The sequence below is a fragment of the Dromiciops gliroides genome, chromosome 2 (assembly GCF_019393635.1).
Source record: "Dromiciops gliroides isolate mDroGli1 chromosome 2, mDroGli1.pri, whole genome shotgun sequence".
Lineage (NCBI taxonomy): Eukaryota > Metazoa > Chordata > Mammalia > Microbiotheria > Microbiotheriidae > Dromiciops > Dromiciops gliroides.
In genome coordinates, this window is record NC_057862.1 from 328125884 (window position 1) to 328144257 (window position 18374).

Genomic DNA, 18374 nt, shown 5'->3' on the forward strand with positions numbered 1-18374 from the left:
GGTGACTAAGTTATATACAAAGATTCTTCTGGGCCACATATTGACTTAGAAAACCACATATTAACATTATCTATGGCCTATTTTTATTTATTGTTAAATGTTTCCCAATTACATTTTAATTTGGTTTGTAAGTGTTGTGGGGTAGGCCACATGTTTGATACCTCTGGTTCTAGAGCATGCAATCTAGTCCTTGATAGGTATAATTTTTATGATTCTTCTTCCTAAACAGTCTCATGTACATACTGCCTCCCTAACTAGATTGTGAACTCTGGTGTTGAGGTTTTAAAATATTTGGTGACATATGTCACATCTCCCAACCACAACAGGTTTGAAGCTGATTTTTCCCAACCAAAATTAGGCAGAATTATAGACCAACATGGAAGGTATGTTGCTCAAATTACCTATATAGTATTTATAATCGAACCCTATGCTATGCTGTTCATACCTAGCAAGAGTGACACTGAACTTTCAAGATAACTTTTTTTTTTTTCAGTTTTCTAAGTTGGCATATGATAGAAGATAGATTTGGAATAATAGCTTTGAGAAAATAAAATACTGAGAAAAGCATCAATATCACATGTGAGAATTTTTCCAAAGAGGAAATTTCTGTATTAACACTGGGAAAATCAGTATGTTGAGTTCACTTCTGGAGTGACTGATGAACAACTTGGAGCAAAATAGTTTTCAAATATTCTTCAAAGCTGACTGGCAAATTGGCACCAGCCCATTTTTTTTTCAAGTGTATGTTAAATATATACTGCCCCTAGATACTTTCTCTTCTAATCTTCAATAGTGGAGTCCACACTCAGAAATTCCTCTGTGGCTCCAATAGTGATGTTAGTTATTCTCAAAAGCCAGAGGTAGCTCTAAGAAAGAAATCTATAAATGACATTCTGTTTCTTCTACCTAAAATAAAGTGTTGCTTCTGCATTCAGAATTTGTATTCAGACTGCAAGATGATCTGCTGTGAATGACTTGGTTATTTTCAGCAATGCAATGATCCAAGACATCTCTGAAGGTCTTATGAAAAAAGCAGTCCATCTACAGAGAGAGAAAATGATGGTGTCTGAATACAGATTGAAGCATAATTTTTTTTGTTAGTTCCTTTTCTGAAGTTTTGTTTTTGTCTGTTTTCTTTTACAACGCGGCTAATTATGGAAATGTTTTGTATGACTGCTCATGTATAGCTTATATTGAATTGCTTGAGTTCTTGGGGGGGGAGGGGAAGAGAATTTGGAACACAAAGTTTTAAAAAAATTTTTTAAATTGATGCCAAAATTTGTATTTACATGTAATTTGGGAAAAATTCTAAATAAATAAATAAATACCACACACACACACACACACACACACACACACACACACACACACAGAATTTGTATTGTATTTAGAGGTGCCCAATTGAATGCTTTCTCTGCCCAAAGAGCTTTCCTATCATAAACATATTTGTTGGAGAATCCCTAATTAACATGGTTACCTACAAAACACTGTACTGTGCCCATGCTGAAGAACTTTGAAAATATATGAAGATAGGGCCACTCCTACCTTAATTGAAGACTGAGGTGTATGAGTTGTAGCATTTTGATCTGGACTGGCTTTATCCCCTGTGTAATGTGCTGCTGCTCCAAGATCAATGGTTTTGGAAGGATTTGCTGTGCGTTTGTGTCTAGTGGTGGTTGTCTCTGTGGCCTGTGTAATATGAATATGTTTTGTCGTCACAGTTTCCTCTTCATCTTTGAATTCGCTTTTGGGAGATTTACCTCTTCTTGCTTTCTTTTCTTCATCACTGTCACTAAAAAATATTTTTTAAAAGTCAAACAAAATAGTAAGATGATACTATTCTAAGAGTTACCCTTAATAATACATATTTAGGAATTTGGGGTACAGTAACATCCAAGTTCCATACTTCATTTTACTAGCTGGGATTATCAGAAAGCTATCTGAGTAAATATTTTAGTGAAAGGAACAGCAATGTATTTTAAACAACTCTCATGAAATGCATTTCCTATGTAAATGTTTAAAAATTTTAAATAACCGAAAACAAATAACTGACAAATAAGTGTTATATAGATCTCATTCAGTATTCTCCCCAATCTTGCGAAATTAAAAAAAAAATACTGCAAATAATAAGGAAAATGACTGAGGCCTTGAGAAATTAGCTGATTTACCCAAGGCACTTACCTGCTATATTATACTGCTTTCTAAAGGGCCTATCAATGCTTGTTTAATCTGAGATCTGGAGTCTCACTTAAAAAACAACATAACAGGATTATCTTGATAGGAGCATTATTTTATCAGATTTCAATAGTGTAAGCACTTGGGTTTGGCATCTATTTTCTTGCAAAGCTGCTTGCAAAATAGTACTATATTATTACTAATTCACCGGAGCAAACCTTTCAAACACTATAGTTATTATCCCCTGTTTCAATGGATAATTAATCTGATTTCTATATAAGTGAAGAAAAAAATTCAGGATTTAATGCACTTAGTAACAAATATGCTATATTTTACTCTACATGGAAAGCTTAAATATATTGAAATATTTTGAATAATTATCTTCTGGGTAAAGTTTGTTTTTAATAGTATAAAAGACAATGGGCTGGTGCTTTTAGATGTCAAAACTCAAAGAAACACTGGGGATTTGGGAGAAAATAAAGGAGAAAAATACACCACATATCCAGTTTTATCTAATCTTAAACTAGGCAGTTTAATTTAGATACTTAATATAGTACAGAAAAAAAATTCCTCCTTTGCTATAAAAATTACTATTGAAATGCTCTAATTCAGGCTAAGCTAAAAGCAATTTTCTACTTAAATATAAATCATTTTGGAATTCTGAAAATTTAAAAGAAGAGCTGGTTTCCCACACAGAGAAAAGGGGTGTTAACACATTTTTGCAGCTACAAAGTTTTAAAGCCACAATCTTAAAAAGCATTCAGTGACCCTTCCAACTTAGCATCACAACAACTGGACTAAACAATTAGAATACTAGTGTTGTGGAACAATGCTAGTTATACCGATGGAAAACTAACTTTTTTGCGTCTACATGTTTTAGGTCCAGACTAACTTTATAGCTTGTGACTTTAAGCCCAAGCCACCAACAATGAAGGAATGAGCTTTGTAGTCTGAGCTCTAAGAAGCACCATGAAAAGACCAGATCTAATAATACTAACAGATTCTTCCTTACCCACATGCCCATTTATCTGGGCCTCACAAGGTCTAGCCATCTAAAAACCTACATACTTCATTTCCCAAATAAAAAGGTGACAAAATAGAACTGGTCAGAAAACTTCTGCATGTTCTAAGGAATAAAGCCTCTGTTGTGTCAATTATTAGGACTTAATCTAATAGGTTATAGTCCCTTTCCAATTTATCCTCTCAATACTCTTTCATATTCCTTTCTCTACTACAAGCTGAATACTCCAAACAAAAGAAATGAAAATGATAAATCTTAGACATATGCAGAGATTTCATTTTAGATTTAAGGAATGAATGGGAAAAGTTAAGGAAGGGAGGAGAGAAAGATGTTAAGAAACAAAGTAAAGAAAAAAGGATGATTAGAAGAGAGGAGAGAAGATTTAAGATGCAGAAAGTCCATCCCTAGTAAATGGGCTGTCTATGTCATTATTTTATTTATCTTCTGGGTAAAGCCCTTGAATACAAGAATGCCAAAAAGAAAATTCTAAAAACTCATATATTCTTGGGCCAATAAAGACAACATTCCAGAAATAATCTTCAAAGTAATGGTCAGTCTATGGCATTCCCAGTAATCAGAGATGTAAACAAAATAAATGTGCTGAGAAGGGCATTAGTAAATATCCACTACCTACACAGTCTTCAAATACAACAAATATCTCAGGAGTTTAGTTTCACTTTTTCTATAATGGTCACAGAAACTTTACAAATTAATGTTCCCTTTAAAGGGAGCAGACTTTGCTATGCAGAGAAGAAACAAATGCTTAACACAGGCTTATGCAACATAATGAATGCTGAAAAAGTTTAGATTTTACTCAACACAACTAATGTAGGAAAATATGATGTATGAAAGTAGATGCCATACCTCAGAACCACACACTATGGCAATTAATTCTTCTGATTTTTATTACTAAGTTGTTGGGCACTTTGCTTTCCCCCTTAAATGTTTATGATATAAAAAATAAATGAATGAAGAAATAAATAATAAATGTATGTAATATGATCACACAATGAAGTGGCAGAAAGCAAAAGAAAAAAAATTCCAAATTCTAGAGTTCCCTTATATTTTGAAGAATTTCAAGAAACTTGCAGTTCCCATCTCTATCTGAGGGGCAATTTCTTCTTCCTTATGTGTTTAACCTGACACCTTAAGGCAACCCACATCCTTCAGCAGAATCAGAATAAACACCAGCAGTTCTTGTTCTAAGGGAAGTAATTCACCACAGGAAAGATTAAGTGACTTAAGTAAATGCAGAGAGAAAACTTGTTCAACTTTAGGAACTGGTGGGAGTGGCTGATAAGGAATGTTAATAAATACTTTTGGCAAAACACATCTGACATAGCATTAAAAAAAAAAAAGCCACAACACTTTCCAAGAGACCTAGGAGACAAAGTGTTAATACCTGCATCTTTCTGGGGAGTCTTCTCTATCTTTCCTGCGGAACTTGCTGATGGTGTCATCAATTGTGCTTCCAATTTTATCACTCAGTTCGCCTAATTTATCACTGAATGGAAAAGCACTCTTGTTTTTATCCCATTCCTCGTCCCATTTTGACTTTGGTTCAGGATCATACCTTTCACCTATATGATGCATTAAAAACACAAGTAAAGCTAAGGACATTAAATTCAAAAAGATGCCTGCAGTTCTAATTTCTGAAGCTTTTCCTCTTACAAAACAGTTTTCAAACCAAAACTGAAAGCTCCCACCGTGCTGAATCAACACAATTACAGCAAGGCACAGCATGTAATGCCAGTCATTAAGTGGCAGGAATGCAGATTCAAAAGCTTTTGTTTATGAAAACTTCCACAGCCAATGCCCAGCCCAGCACATCAGAAAGTTCTTAAATACTGCTGAAAGGATCACTACAAGATAGAAAAATCAAACACAATGATGACAAGGAAAATCAGAAATAGAAAAAAAAATTAAAGAAAAACATTTCAAGGTTTGGGGAAGATTTTAAGGATATTTTAATGCTATGAATATTTGAGGTCAAGGTACTCCAAAGCCTAGGAAAAATATGTAATTTTGCCTTATTAATAAAATCTTATAATATAATAGAATACATCATGAAGAAAACCTAAAGTATCATTAAACAAAAATCAAATTTCAGAAAAGAATGAAAAGGAAATGAGCATAACAAATACTTAAATATAACAAAATGACCCCAAAACATTAAATATATCAAAATGACCCTAAAACATTACTTTCCAACTGGTAACTTATGTTTTATGTTTTCAATACTTACAAAACAACTGACAGAAATTTTGTAGATTCAAATGAAAGAAAACAAACTCTCATCAAAGTTATCTATTTTCTAACACAGCAAAGGAACTGAGAGTTTTAAACAGCAACATCATCTAGTAGGGAGAAAAGTTTTGTCTCTTAACTTTTCTACTGTGTAGCTAGGGTCAGGACTAGCTAGCTAGTCAACAGAAACCAATTCTTGCTACTACTGCTTACAGAGTAGAAACAAGATGACTAAGAATAACAGTTAAAAACAGCACATTATGTGATCAACTACACACATAGTCCAAACATATACTTGGATGTGCATTACTTAGAGACCATCTGCTTGAACTGCAGGGAGCAGTGAGTGAACAAGCCTGAGACCATCATTTCAAGAGCTTCACTTTTAGTCTGGTTAATCTAGTGGCCTCAGAGAGAAATGGGGAAGAATGGCACTAAGTGGGAACTCATTCAGTGAGTTGGGGGTATATTCTTGCTTACATGTCCAGAATGAATTCAGGAAAAACCAAGTGAGAAATAGGCTATGAGGGGATGAAAAGGGTGGGGGTAAGAGAATCTGAGTGGACTAAGGAAAGCAGTCGTAAAAGGGATAGAATGATTTCCTAACAAAAATTAATGAACTCTGGAATAAGCTAGCATTAACTATAACACACTTCTTTCAATAATGGTTTTTCAGTCTCTTAAAAGTAAAGACAGTGTGTCAGGTGCTTCTGGAACAGACTAACGTTATTTAAATGTGGTCCAACAGTCTTTGGAAATAAAAGTGCTATACTAATTATCTACAATAATATCTTAATATTAAAAGAACATTTTTTTTTTCAGGGCAATGAGGGTTAAGTGACTTGCCCAGGGCCACTAAGAATAACATGTTTTTTTAAGCCTAGAAACACTCCAACTTAAAAGGAATAACTATATCCATGCTATCCAGACAAAACTGAACTTGGTTAGGCTTTCTTCAATATTTTCCAACAACGAGGTACAATTGTAGGTAAAATCTAGATTAGATTATGAATAGAAAACAAGAATTAAAACAGAAGTCATCATATAAAAACTACTAAATGGTAGTAATAACATCTCACAGAAAAAGAAATCATACGAGAAATGGCTACCTGGGTCACTCTGGGCTATGTAAATGACAATTTCAAAAAATTGTAAAAGCATGATTAAAACCTGAAACTACACTGAACTACTGTAATAAATAGTAGCTCATTATAACAGGGTTTAAATACTTCACATTTCAAAGGTAACTTAAAGCTCTAAACTTTCATTTTAAGGTTTCTATCATGACAAGATATACTATTATACCAACACAGAGAGGAGAGGCATATATGTACAGGCAATATGTAAAGCAAATGTATTGAAAAACATGATTTAAAATGTTTAAAAAGGAAATTCGTGTTCCTAAACCACTCCTCTAAAAATAAAGCACACAACTATTTTGCTGAACAAAATTTCAAAATTTCTTACATTCCTGATATGCTTTAATTTGGGGTAAAATAATCAAGACTGTTCAAGAATTGCTCTTTATGTTCCTGTTAACATAAAAATTTTCTGATTTTAGAAATATTCCTGGATTTTAGGAATATTTATGTTCAACTATTCTTTTTCTCTGTGGGCACGGAATCTAAGAAATTAGAAATTCTTCATGCTTCCATACATAAGGTGTTAAGACACTTTTGTGTTTTCAATACACCAACAAATCCAAACTTGCATGTGAGTATGAGTGTGAAACCATGTGTGCACATTTGTGCTTCCCACAAGATCAGAGGATTACTGGAGCCCCTAGCATAGGGCAGTATGAGCTCAACAGAACATCCTTAAAAAGGAGAGGTATCCTTATTTTACGTTTATTACAAACATAAGGTGGCCCATGTTAAGGGCCCTGTTTTAAACAGATTGTGTTCTAGCTTGTTCAGAAGGAGTAGCAATGAAAAACAGAAGTGAGCAAGTCCACTATATTCATTCTAATTTATATAAACTTGAAGCTATGTTAGGCAGGAATAGTGAAACAGTATATGAGCACAGGCCTATTGGCTACTGAGGATCTGAATTCAGTTATTTCACTGCATGTGGGGGGAAAGTGCTCTGCACTGCTTAAGGAAAAGACTAGTTATAAAGCCAGATTAAAACTTAAGAGGATGGATAAAACACTGGCCCTAGATTCAGGAGTACCTGAGTTCAAATCTGGCCTCAGGCACTTGACACTTACTAGCTGTGTGACCCTGGGCAAGTCACTTAACCCCCATTGCCCCGCAAATCCCCCCCCCCCAAACAAACAAACAAAAACCCTTAGAGGATGACCTATCACCAGTCACCTTTTCTTGGTCAAGGGTAGTTTTAAGAGTTAAGACATGCATCCTCTCCAACAAAGTATAAATTTTCAACAAGAAACTACATTGTTAATACACCAGGGTTTTTTTCATTGTTGTCTGTTTCAAAGTTAAGCTCTGGAATATAGATCCTAAAGGAGCAGAAATTCTTTTATATGCTCAACAACTATCTTTCTGCAGGCACATCTAATGATATTATAGGATATACATTTATATTTTAAACCTTGAGAAGATCGGAAGATTCTCAGGATTCATCAGCTAGAAATTTAAAAAGCCATTCATATTTCAAAGTGTAATATTGTAGGTTTCCAGTACTTTACTGGTTTTACAATATGTCCCACGGGTCAATTAAACACTTGTGAATGCTCTTTGCCCACTACTCACCATATCTGAACCCTCCAACACTGTCTGAAGAAACCCCAACATATTTGTCTTTGTTCTTCTTTGCCTTCTTTCTTTCTTCTCGAAGTCTATCATCATCCTGGGCAAATTCTACCATTTCTTTCACCTTTTGGCGTATATTTATACCTTGGTCCTTGCCATTTTCATCTGTATGTAAGAAAGAGGAGGATGCAGCCAACAAAAACCAAGTCACAAGAAAAAAAAAATCAAGAAACCCAAATCTTCCTAAAGACAACAATTATAACATTTAAAAATAAATAAAAGGTTGACAGCACCATTTCATTTTTAACTTAGTCCCCTCTTCTGCAAATTCTAAAACAGTCTTAAAATGTTTCAGTTTAAAGTGTCTTTATAAGGAGTATCTGATTTGCTAAAAATAACTACATGGTAGGAACACTATGAAACAATAGCTCATACCTAAATGCCAGTTTGCTTTTCCTTTACATTTAAACAAAAAATGCTTTCATTTAAAACATTTTTTTTAAAAAAGTGTTTCTATTCTTTGGTTTCATCAGTGGTTTTGGAAAATAGGAATTACTAGAGATCTTGTTTAAAGATGAATTTTTAAAGTGCTTTCAACTGGGGTACACTACAAACTGAAATTTGCTTCACTCTCTGGCCTCTTTCACATTCAAAACACACACTGGCCTTGCTGCCTTTGCACAGTAAATATTATTTGGTGGGAGGAAAAAACCCCAGCTTCAAACAGATGTGTGTGTTTTGGAGCTCTAACCTTTTCTTCCCATATGATTAAAGCTATTCCTTTATGGACACCACAGGGGACCAGTCTCTAGTGCATATTTTAATATAAACCCGAACACTCATGTTGTGTTGGTTCTGTTGTTATTAGCCAGTCTTTTCTGCAAGTTCTTGTCTTCACTAATTAATACTCTAGGGTACCACGTCTTGGATTCTGCACTCTTCACACAACCAGCAACAGTCACATTCTAATTAGAGCGGAGAAGCTTCTAAGCTGGTTCAGGTGACTGACAACTCCAACTACTGTTTTAATTTGCTTATAAGATTTTTCTATTGCTCACCTACAAAGTGGTAATTTTCCAGGGATCGCAAATCATAAATGTGTTCTCTGGCACTTGTAACAACACGCTCTGATCCATTCCTTATGAGGTAAGCTAGGAGCAGCAACGACTATAAAAATACAAAGCACCTTATGATGATGGCATGAACAAAAGCTCCATCAGCATTTTAAAAGTGTTTTTCTTTTAAAATCAACTAGATTCCCAAATTAATTAAAAATGCAGACTCATATCAGGCTATAAAGATTCTTACTTTAAATTTGTTTTGGATGTATATAAAATTCTTACATCAAGTACAAATCAAATCGAAGAGGTCAAAAGTAAAAATTCTACTCACTTACTTAGATGTTCCCAAATATCCCAGCATTTGGTATCATGCAAACAAAGCATTTACATAACTGACTGAATTTTTCACTTTTAAGCCATGTGACATATCATTATGGAACCAAGTTTCTACTTTGTGGATTATAGTAACCAAATCACCCTAAATAAACCAAGTTTATTTATTATTTTAGGATATCATATTAAAAAATAAGTACAAAGATTCTCTTTTTGCTATTTAAAAATATTTTGATTTATAAGAGATAAAAGTTCCATAAAATTTCAAAAAGCTATGTTGGGATTTAAAAAAAAATGAATTTCCTCTAAGTTTCAAAAGCTTTATCTAGCCTTTGAAAAACTGACATAGGGAAGATTATATAATATATATGTTGATAATTCTCTTTAGTAGGATGTAGATGATAATTTCATCCACATCCCATTTTCAGGCTTGAAGTTTTTAAATACAGTGAGGTTCATCTGTAATATCAATCTATCAAGAAAAGACAGTGGATATCAACAACTAAAAAGTTTTTATTAAAGTACAGCTGGTCAAAATATGCTTTCAGACTATAATATGACAATAGTATTATATATCAAATTGCAGACTACACTGAAACAAAAAAAATTACTTGAACACTAGTGAAAAAATAACCCTATACCTAAGTATTGGATTTTAGAGTTCTGTATTATAATCATACAAAGTATAATACAAAATAGCATTTTGAGATAAAATCTCAATTATTTTTACAACTTTTCCCCAACAAATCTATGATCATATCATTGGGGGTAGATATCCTACCTCACTCAATCAGTACAAATGGCAACCCTTCCACACTTTCCCATTCTCTGTGATCTTAATATACTTTTAAAAACCAACACATACATACATTCTTGCTTCATGTATATGTAATCCAATAATAATATGATGTTAAGGTTGAAAAAGTGCTTTCCACAATATCAGAATGAATTTTATTGGCTATACATATAGCTTCTATTTTCATGCTAGAAAACCATATCGTGATAGTATTGTATTTTATGAATTTTTCTTTAAAAAAAAAAGTCAGACATACAAAATCAAATGGGAATCTGGGTCTGTGTTAATTTCATAAACTAAAATATACATTTTGAAAAAAGAATACAATAAAATGAGATTCTTTATATAAAAACTTTATTCTTTATAGAAATCTAAATATGCAAGGTAAATGTTATGGAGGAAAATGAAAGATACATTATATATTTAAAAGCATTGTAATACAGCTTCAAATATTTTCACGTGATGAGTAAAATGCTTTAAAATGAGCAAAATACACAAACAGCAAGGCTGCCTCTAAGCATTCTAAGATAATCTACTATAGCATATAAATGTTTTTAAAATACTTTTATTAGTCCACTTGGGTCTGAAGCATATATAATGTACCATTAAATAAATAAAACTTTAAATTTTCTCAAATCCAACCTTATAGACTCTTCTCCAGTTCTTTTTGTTGTCTTTCAACATTCGTGTCCACAGCATGTTCATAAGTTCAGAAAACTGTTCATACATAAATGTGGCCCTTTAAGGAAAAGGGGAAAAAAAAAGGGAGTCTACCTTGATTTTTCTGAAGGATTTACAATGTGTTAATTTCAACAGTAGATGGCAGACTTGGTCTAACCTATAGTGTTTTCCTGTAAAGCACCCCCCCCACCCCAAATCTCAAGTATTTTTCAAATGTAATTACTAAAATTTAAAGGGGGCTAACTTCTTTGTAATAGCTAGCAATAAACAATCAGAGAGAGAGAGAGAGAGAGAGAGAGAGAGAGAGAGAGAGAGAGAGAGAGAGAGAGAGAGAGAGAGAGAACGAACACAGCTCACTGCAAGGCCTTACTACCATGAACTTATTGATGATCTGCATTTTTATTTGCTACATTAATCTCTATATTAACTAAGGACAATTTAATTTTAAGCTTTTATTTCAGGTTCTTTTATCTATACTGTCAACAATTCTGTCTTAAACATACAATTCTTTGTGCCTTACTGGAACACTAGAAACAGAGGACAAGCAATTTATAAATACAACCTGTGTCATCCTTAAGCAGAATGGACTTTACTTTCAATTTTCTATATTACTATCTGTTCAGATCCTACAATATTAAGCTACAATTGATGGAGAATAAAGCCTGAGTTTGGAAGCAAGGTTTACATTTCTGTGTAAAGATGCACTACTTCTTTCTGCACTGCTGAGTCAAATTATCACTTACCTGGCAATCTCTCCCATGAGTTGCCCAGAAGGTCCCCAAGGATCATCGTTGGTTGCCTCTCGAACCTTAGACTCAATCTCTGAATAATTCATAACCACATTGGTGCTGCAAAGGAAAAAAATTGCACACATATACACACGAAGATTAGCATCAAAACTGAGAAACACATGAAAACTTAATAATGACACTACTGGGTGTCCTAATGAGATACCTCTACAGGGTGGGAAAGAAAATATCTTTAGTGCACAAGCTACCCTGAGGACACTATACTATGCATTTAAGTTATCTTTAAGAAGGTTTTACTATTCCATTAGCCTTCAAGACTTCAGATGAGAGACTAGGGATTACATTAGAGTTGGCATAAGTCCAATAAAAAATGGCTTTTGGTCAAATTAAAATTGAAATTGAACCAATAGAGTCTATTATAAGACGAAGTTGTCAGTTTTCTGATCAGATCTAGTGTGTATGCAGACTTATGTGTTGTACATTTACGAGAAATTCCAAAACTCAATCAGCAAAATTAGACAGGATCTGATGAATATCATAGTTTCAATTTTTTGAAAAAGGACTGCAAAGGACTTCCTTATAATCATGGGAGAAATCTGAAAGGCTTGAAGATGTTTTAAAACAAGGAATGAAAAAAAGCATTTTAAGCAAGAATATCAAATTGAAAAAATGAGATGGGAAGAATAGTACTGATAAAACTCAATAATTCTACCTTTTTATAATTAATTTAAGACTTTAAAGGCCCTTTTGGGAAAGCAAAGAAATGAATATGGTGACAATATTAAGTGCTATAATAGTATAAACATTTAAAGTACTTGTCATTAATGAATAACTTTAAAGAATATTAATGAAGCCAACTCAAATCACTGTCTTCATACAAGTCCTAGAAAACAGTCAAAATGATTATTTACTGATTATTATAGTCATACTGCCACCCTTTCCTACCTAACTATAGATCTTTATTTTTGTTTAGGCTTTTAGAGTTTATGGAAGTTTATTTTTTAGTACTCAAAAGTTCCATTACAAATGAATAAACATCCAAAATTCACTTCTATGTTTCAGTTTCTTCATCTTTGTAAGATAAAGTTCAGTAAAAAACCAAACCAAACCCAACCCTTATGGATTAAATAGAAATGGAAAGCTAAACAGGTTTTCATTTTCAAAGAAAATTAACATTTTCCTTCCAAAGACAACTGTTAATCTACTTTCTTTTAGATCTTCAGGAAAAGTTACCACATTAAAAATTTTTTTTTTTTTTTGTGAGGCAATTGGGGTTAAATGACTTGCCCAGGGTCACACAGCTAGTAAGTGTCAAGGATCTGAGGTCGGATTTGAACTCAGGTCCTCCTGAATCCAGGGCCGGTGCTCTATCCACTGTGCCACCTAGCTGCCCCTACCACATAAAATTTAAGGGATACTTTTAGTGACTAAAAAGGGCACTAAATAAGTGACTTTTAATGGAGATGGGAGAAGCGGCAATATTTTCAAACTGTCAGATATAATATGGCAAAGTAAAACCAGTGAAGGCACTGGCAAATCTTCACTGAAGTATATCTTTGTAGTGATTTGAAAATACTTATGTATCTCGATAAATGAAGAACATAAGCTTAAGCTGACTACATTCATAGCTAATTAGCAAAATGAGTCTATCATCTACCATAAATCAAAAAGTATGTCAAAACACAGCTGTGGGCATGGACAATAGTAATCAGAGTTATGATATTTCATTTTACAAGTATTATTGGGAATTTACTTGAAATATGCTTATGTGGTTTAATTTATTTCACAAAATACTGGAATATACATATATATGGGTGTGCATATATGTATGAGTGCATATGTGTGTATGTATACACACGAAATGTTTTTACTAGAGCCTTCGTGAGCCCTACAGTTTTTAGCACACTAGTTTCCTTGTTTAAACTACAAAGAGACTCATGGGTCAAATGAAATAGGTCCTGTTTATATAACCCCCTCACAAAGTTCTTGAAGGTCTGTATGTGTGTAGAATGACAGAGAGAGGTGAAAAAGGTTTCCTATTTTCCTTCAGATGAAAAATATTAAGTTACAAAAAGTGCCAGATATTTTCATTTACAAATTCACAATTTAAAAAAAGAACAAGAGGCATTCAGTGTATAGTGATGAAATGGTGTTCAAGAATGGATACAGAAACCAAAAAAAAACCCCCTGCAATTAAGATATCACTAAATAGGAAATGGCTTTATTTCTGAAGTAAAACACTACAATAAATAAACTTGTTTGCAGCAAAATGGAAAGTGTTCTCTCAAAAATGCCAAGGAGATATCCTGGCATAAATAGTTCCAAAACAAAACATCTTTAAGCTACATTTAATGCAGAAACAAATGTAAACTTGAAAAAGAGTTGTATAGTTTGGCTTTCTTCCATGTCATTTAAAAATAACTATTTCTAAAAAGGTGGAAATAACATTTTATTCTTCCTTTCCCATGTTTTCTATGGCCTGCATTCCATGCCCTACCCATGATTCCTGTGACCTTTTCTGCAATAATAATAATTTATGTCCAGATGTGAAAGGAGAAAAATTACTAGTTTGATTTCTAAGACTTCCTGTGATTGAGGAAAAGTAGCATGAAAGAAGACACTAGAGGGAGCTCTTTGATCAGTTTTCACTAGGCACAGTTCAAGCAATTGTGTTGAAAATAGCTTTTTGCAAAAAGTTATACAAAAAGATGCAAGAATACCATGTCAACTAATAATTTTAAGTTATGCATGTTACCTTTAGATTTATACTAACCCTATAGAATTTAGATCATACAGAAAATTTATCTTGTTACTATATAGCCAATTTTCTGACAAACACAGACTACCAGGACAGTAACATGAAATAAGAAAAAAGGAAATAGTACTATTTGTTAAAGTTTACCTACAGTATATTCTCAGACTCTAGTCAGTTGATAATTTTTTTCATTTCTTTACTAGAATTCACAATGAATCGTTTAAGAATTCTATGACATGGAGGTAGCTGGGTGGCGCAGTTATAAAGCACCAGGTCTGGATTCAGGAGGACCTGAGGTTCAAATCCTGCCTCAGGCAATGAACACTTATTAGCTGTGTGACCCTGGGGCAAATCACTTAACCCTCACTGCCAGACCAAAAAAACCCAAAACAAAACAAGAATTCTATAACAGGTTACAAAACTTTTTGGCCAAAGCAACAATTTATGATAAAAGAGTAGATCTAAAACCACAAGTGTATAGAAAAGACACTGCTTATCAAGGATTATGATCAGTACTGATTTAGACCCCACTATTCAACTATAACTGGAAACACTCTGGGGTAATTTTTTAGTAAAACTAATGCTATATCTCCCCCCCCCCAAAAAAAAAAGTGGAAAAGGAATAAATTGTTGGGGTTTTTTTGTTTTTGTTTTTTTTAATGTAAGTAACTTTTGGCCAGTGGAATGAGAGCCATTTAGTTTCCAACTAGAAGAAATAATTTACTAAGCACTGAGGCAGTAAGGATTAGTGAAAAGAACATTAGATTTGGAGTAAAGGGACCTAAATTCAGGTCTGCTACTAGTATTTGTGACCCTTGAGCCAATCAAAACCTACCTAAACCTCTGTTTCTTATCTTTAAAATGAGGGATCTGTGTCTAGTGAGTCTCTATGGTCTCTACGTTTAGCTTTATACTGTATGATTCAGGAACTGTCAGGTTCCCCAAAGTATTTTAGCTATTCAAGAGCTAAATACTATATAGCTAAACTTAAAAAAATATCCACCAGAAGAAGTATATTGATATATTATGTGTGCAATTTTGTACATCCAGATTTCTATATAATGCAAACTAAAATTTAATAGATTCCTCAAAGAAGAAGTGATTTTCTAATTGGTGGGTTATCAACCACGCTCCCTGTTTTCTCCTCCCTAGATGCACTGTAGGGTTTGTTTTTTTGTTTTAGGTTTTGGTCAATTCACTATTTTAAAAGCACCTCAAAAAGAGTAATAGGATTGCCATAAGATGCTAGGCAATGTAATTCAGTTAACTTTACATTTTATCATCAGTTCTAGAAAATAGTTCTGGTGGTTGAAAAGGTTGAAATCAATGATTGAAATGGAGCTTTTGACTTGCTTCTAGAGTTCAATTGTCTATGCTATTCTTGAAATGCATATTAAAAATGGCTTACCCATTGGTTATGGTAGGAAAAATTCACACCCTATTTTTGTATTACTTCCAGTTCAACAAAAATTGAAGTACTCTTAAAACAAAGCTACTCTGAGAGAATTTAAAATGCAACTAATGTAGATCCATCAATGTAACCAATAAAAAGAATCACAGCAAAACTCACAGTACTCACAAAAATCACAGTACAACTATAGTTAATTATATTTTAACTACTTAAAATTTAATTCAATCCAATAAATAAGAGTTGTCAACTATACAGATGACAAAATGTACCAGACCTACAGTCTCTGCCCTAAAATAGCTTTTAAAATTATATTAAAAATATGAAATAAAGGATGAATATAAAGCTAGATGGCGCAATAGATAGAGCACTGGAAGACATCTTGCTGAATTCAAATCCAGCCTCAGGCACTTAATAGCTGTGTGACCATGGACAAATCACTTAACCCTGTTTGCCTCGGTTTCCTCATCTGTCAAATGAGGAAATGGCAAACTACTCCAGTATCTTTGCCAAGAAAACCTCCAAAGAGTCGGACATGACTTAAATCACTCAACAACAAAGTGACTTTAAAGAAGGGAGTGGATCACTTCTAAGAATGGTGAGAGAAGGGTTAGGTTACATATCTACACCATAATTTCTTAAATGGGATTAACAGGAATACATATTTCCCAATAGATAAGTGATCAATGCATACTAACAAACAGTTCTCAAAAAATAACTATAAATTATTAACAACCAAATGAACAACTGCTCCAAATCACTAATAATCAAAACAACTCTGAGTTTCACTTCATACTCAGCAAATTGGCAAAGATGAGAAAGACAGAAAGGATGAAAAAAATATTGCAGGATTGTGGAAATATAGGCAGCACAAGAATGCCTTTTTGGTGGAGTTGTGTACTTCTAAAATGTCTACAACCTTTGAACTAGAGTTTCAATTGCTTAGGCAGAAAACAGGAGATCACTGGCAAAAAGAAAGGCCTGTATGCCCCCAAAATACTGACATTAGCACTTCTGACCAGGAGCTGGCTAAACAAACTGTGGTACAGAATGTGATTAAATATTACTGTGCTGTAAGAAATGACTAGAAAGAAGCATGGAAAGATTTACATGAGGTGATACAAAGTGAAATAGGCAGAGCCAGGAAAACAACATATAGAACAACAGTGTAAATGAAAAGAACAATCACAAAACAACCAAAACTGAACATTGAACAAGTACGGTGCCAAAGTCAACATGGAGGTTCCGTGGCTGTGTGTGAAACACTGCATTTAATGTCAGGCTTTAAAAAAAATATATGTGTTAATAGGTTTGGCTGGGGTTTTTTCTCCTCTTGTTTTTGTACAAGGATGTGTAAGTAACAAATGTATTAAATGTGCACAAAATCCAAATAATTTTTATAAAAGTATCTTTCACTGCAGTCTTAACCTCATATTAAAGGAATTAAATTGAGAATGAATCCCAAACACACACACACACACACACACACACACACACACACACACACACACACGTGTCAATGTGAAGACATCAAAAAGGGGTGGGGGAGAGAAGGTGAAGTGAACTGGGTCTTCTGGATAAACATTTTCAAAACGTTTTAACATGAAAATAAAAACAATTAAGAGAAAATTTTCCTTGAAACTAGTCACTTCGAAGTGCCAGAAAAATTTGTTCCTTGTTTTCTAGCCAAAATATAAGGACTTAAAGAAAATATTTGTACTTAAAGCCTGATGATTCATGCAATTTCCTATGTTCATCAGGGGATATACTTCAGAAAGTCTTCCTGGTTGGCAAGCTGAAAATTTCATAGGGTATTTTCTAAAATTGATATAAATGTTCTACTTTATGAAACCACCCACAAGTTACTTATTATCGCTCTTGTTAATATGAAATCTATCATGAATAACCAAAATCCCCTCCCCCCAGATGCAATAAATACATATTCCTTACTGTTAGCTTAAATCCTAAGAATAACAAGCATTTTGAGGTTTGCAAAGCACACCCCCATTAACAACCCTGTGAGGTAGGCTCAGTAGAAAAAATTGTTAACTATCATTGCCAACTCTATTGCTATATTTGGTTACATAGGATCACAATTTACAAAGGAGCTCTGTTACAGAACTGCAATGCCAAATAAAAGTATAGTATAACTTTACATTTCCCCTCCCCCAAACATAATAAACATTGCAAAGTTGATAGGTAACAAACAACCCATTCTCCATTATCTTAAAAAAAAAAAAAGAGTATGGGGGGGGGGAGGAATAGAAAATTAGTAATAACACCCAGCGAGGGAGAACATTTATGACCTAAAAAGTAAGCATTGGAATTTTTGTTAAATAATAGCAAGGCATTAATGCAAATTATGCTACAACAAACGAAGTATAAGGAAATGTGGGAAAGATACATTCTGAGCTCTGGTAATAGGTCCTTCATT

At 33.6% G+C, this 18374-nt stretch overlaps 1 protein-coding gene across 2 annotated transcripts in view; it reads right to left on the reverse strand.

Annotated features, from left to right (window-relative positions):
* Positions 1-18374, reverse strand: part of CLINT1 (clathrin interactor 1) — a 69710-nt gene that overhangs the window by 15364 nt on the left and 35972 nt on the right. For both annotated transcript variants that reach the window (XM_043984987.1, XM_043984985.1), the window contains exons 2-7: positions 11772-11876; positions 10990-11086; positions 9216-9324; positions 8158-8322; positions 4599-4776; positions 1546-1792 (exon numbers count right to left, since the gene is read on the reverse strand). In XM_043984987.1, coding sequence (XP_043840922.1) covers positions 1546-1792; positions 4599-4776; positions 8158-8322; positions 9216-9324; positions 10990-11086; positions 11772-11876 — 901 coding nt within the window. The remainder of the gene's footprint in view (positions 1-1545; positions 1793-4598; positions 4777-8157; positions 8323-9215; positions 9325-10989; positions 11087-11771; positions 11877-18374) is intronic.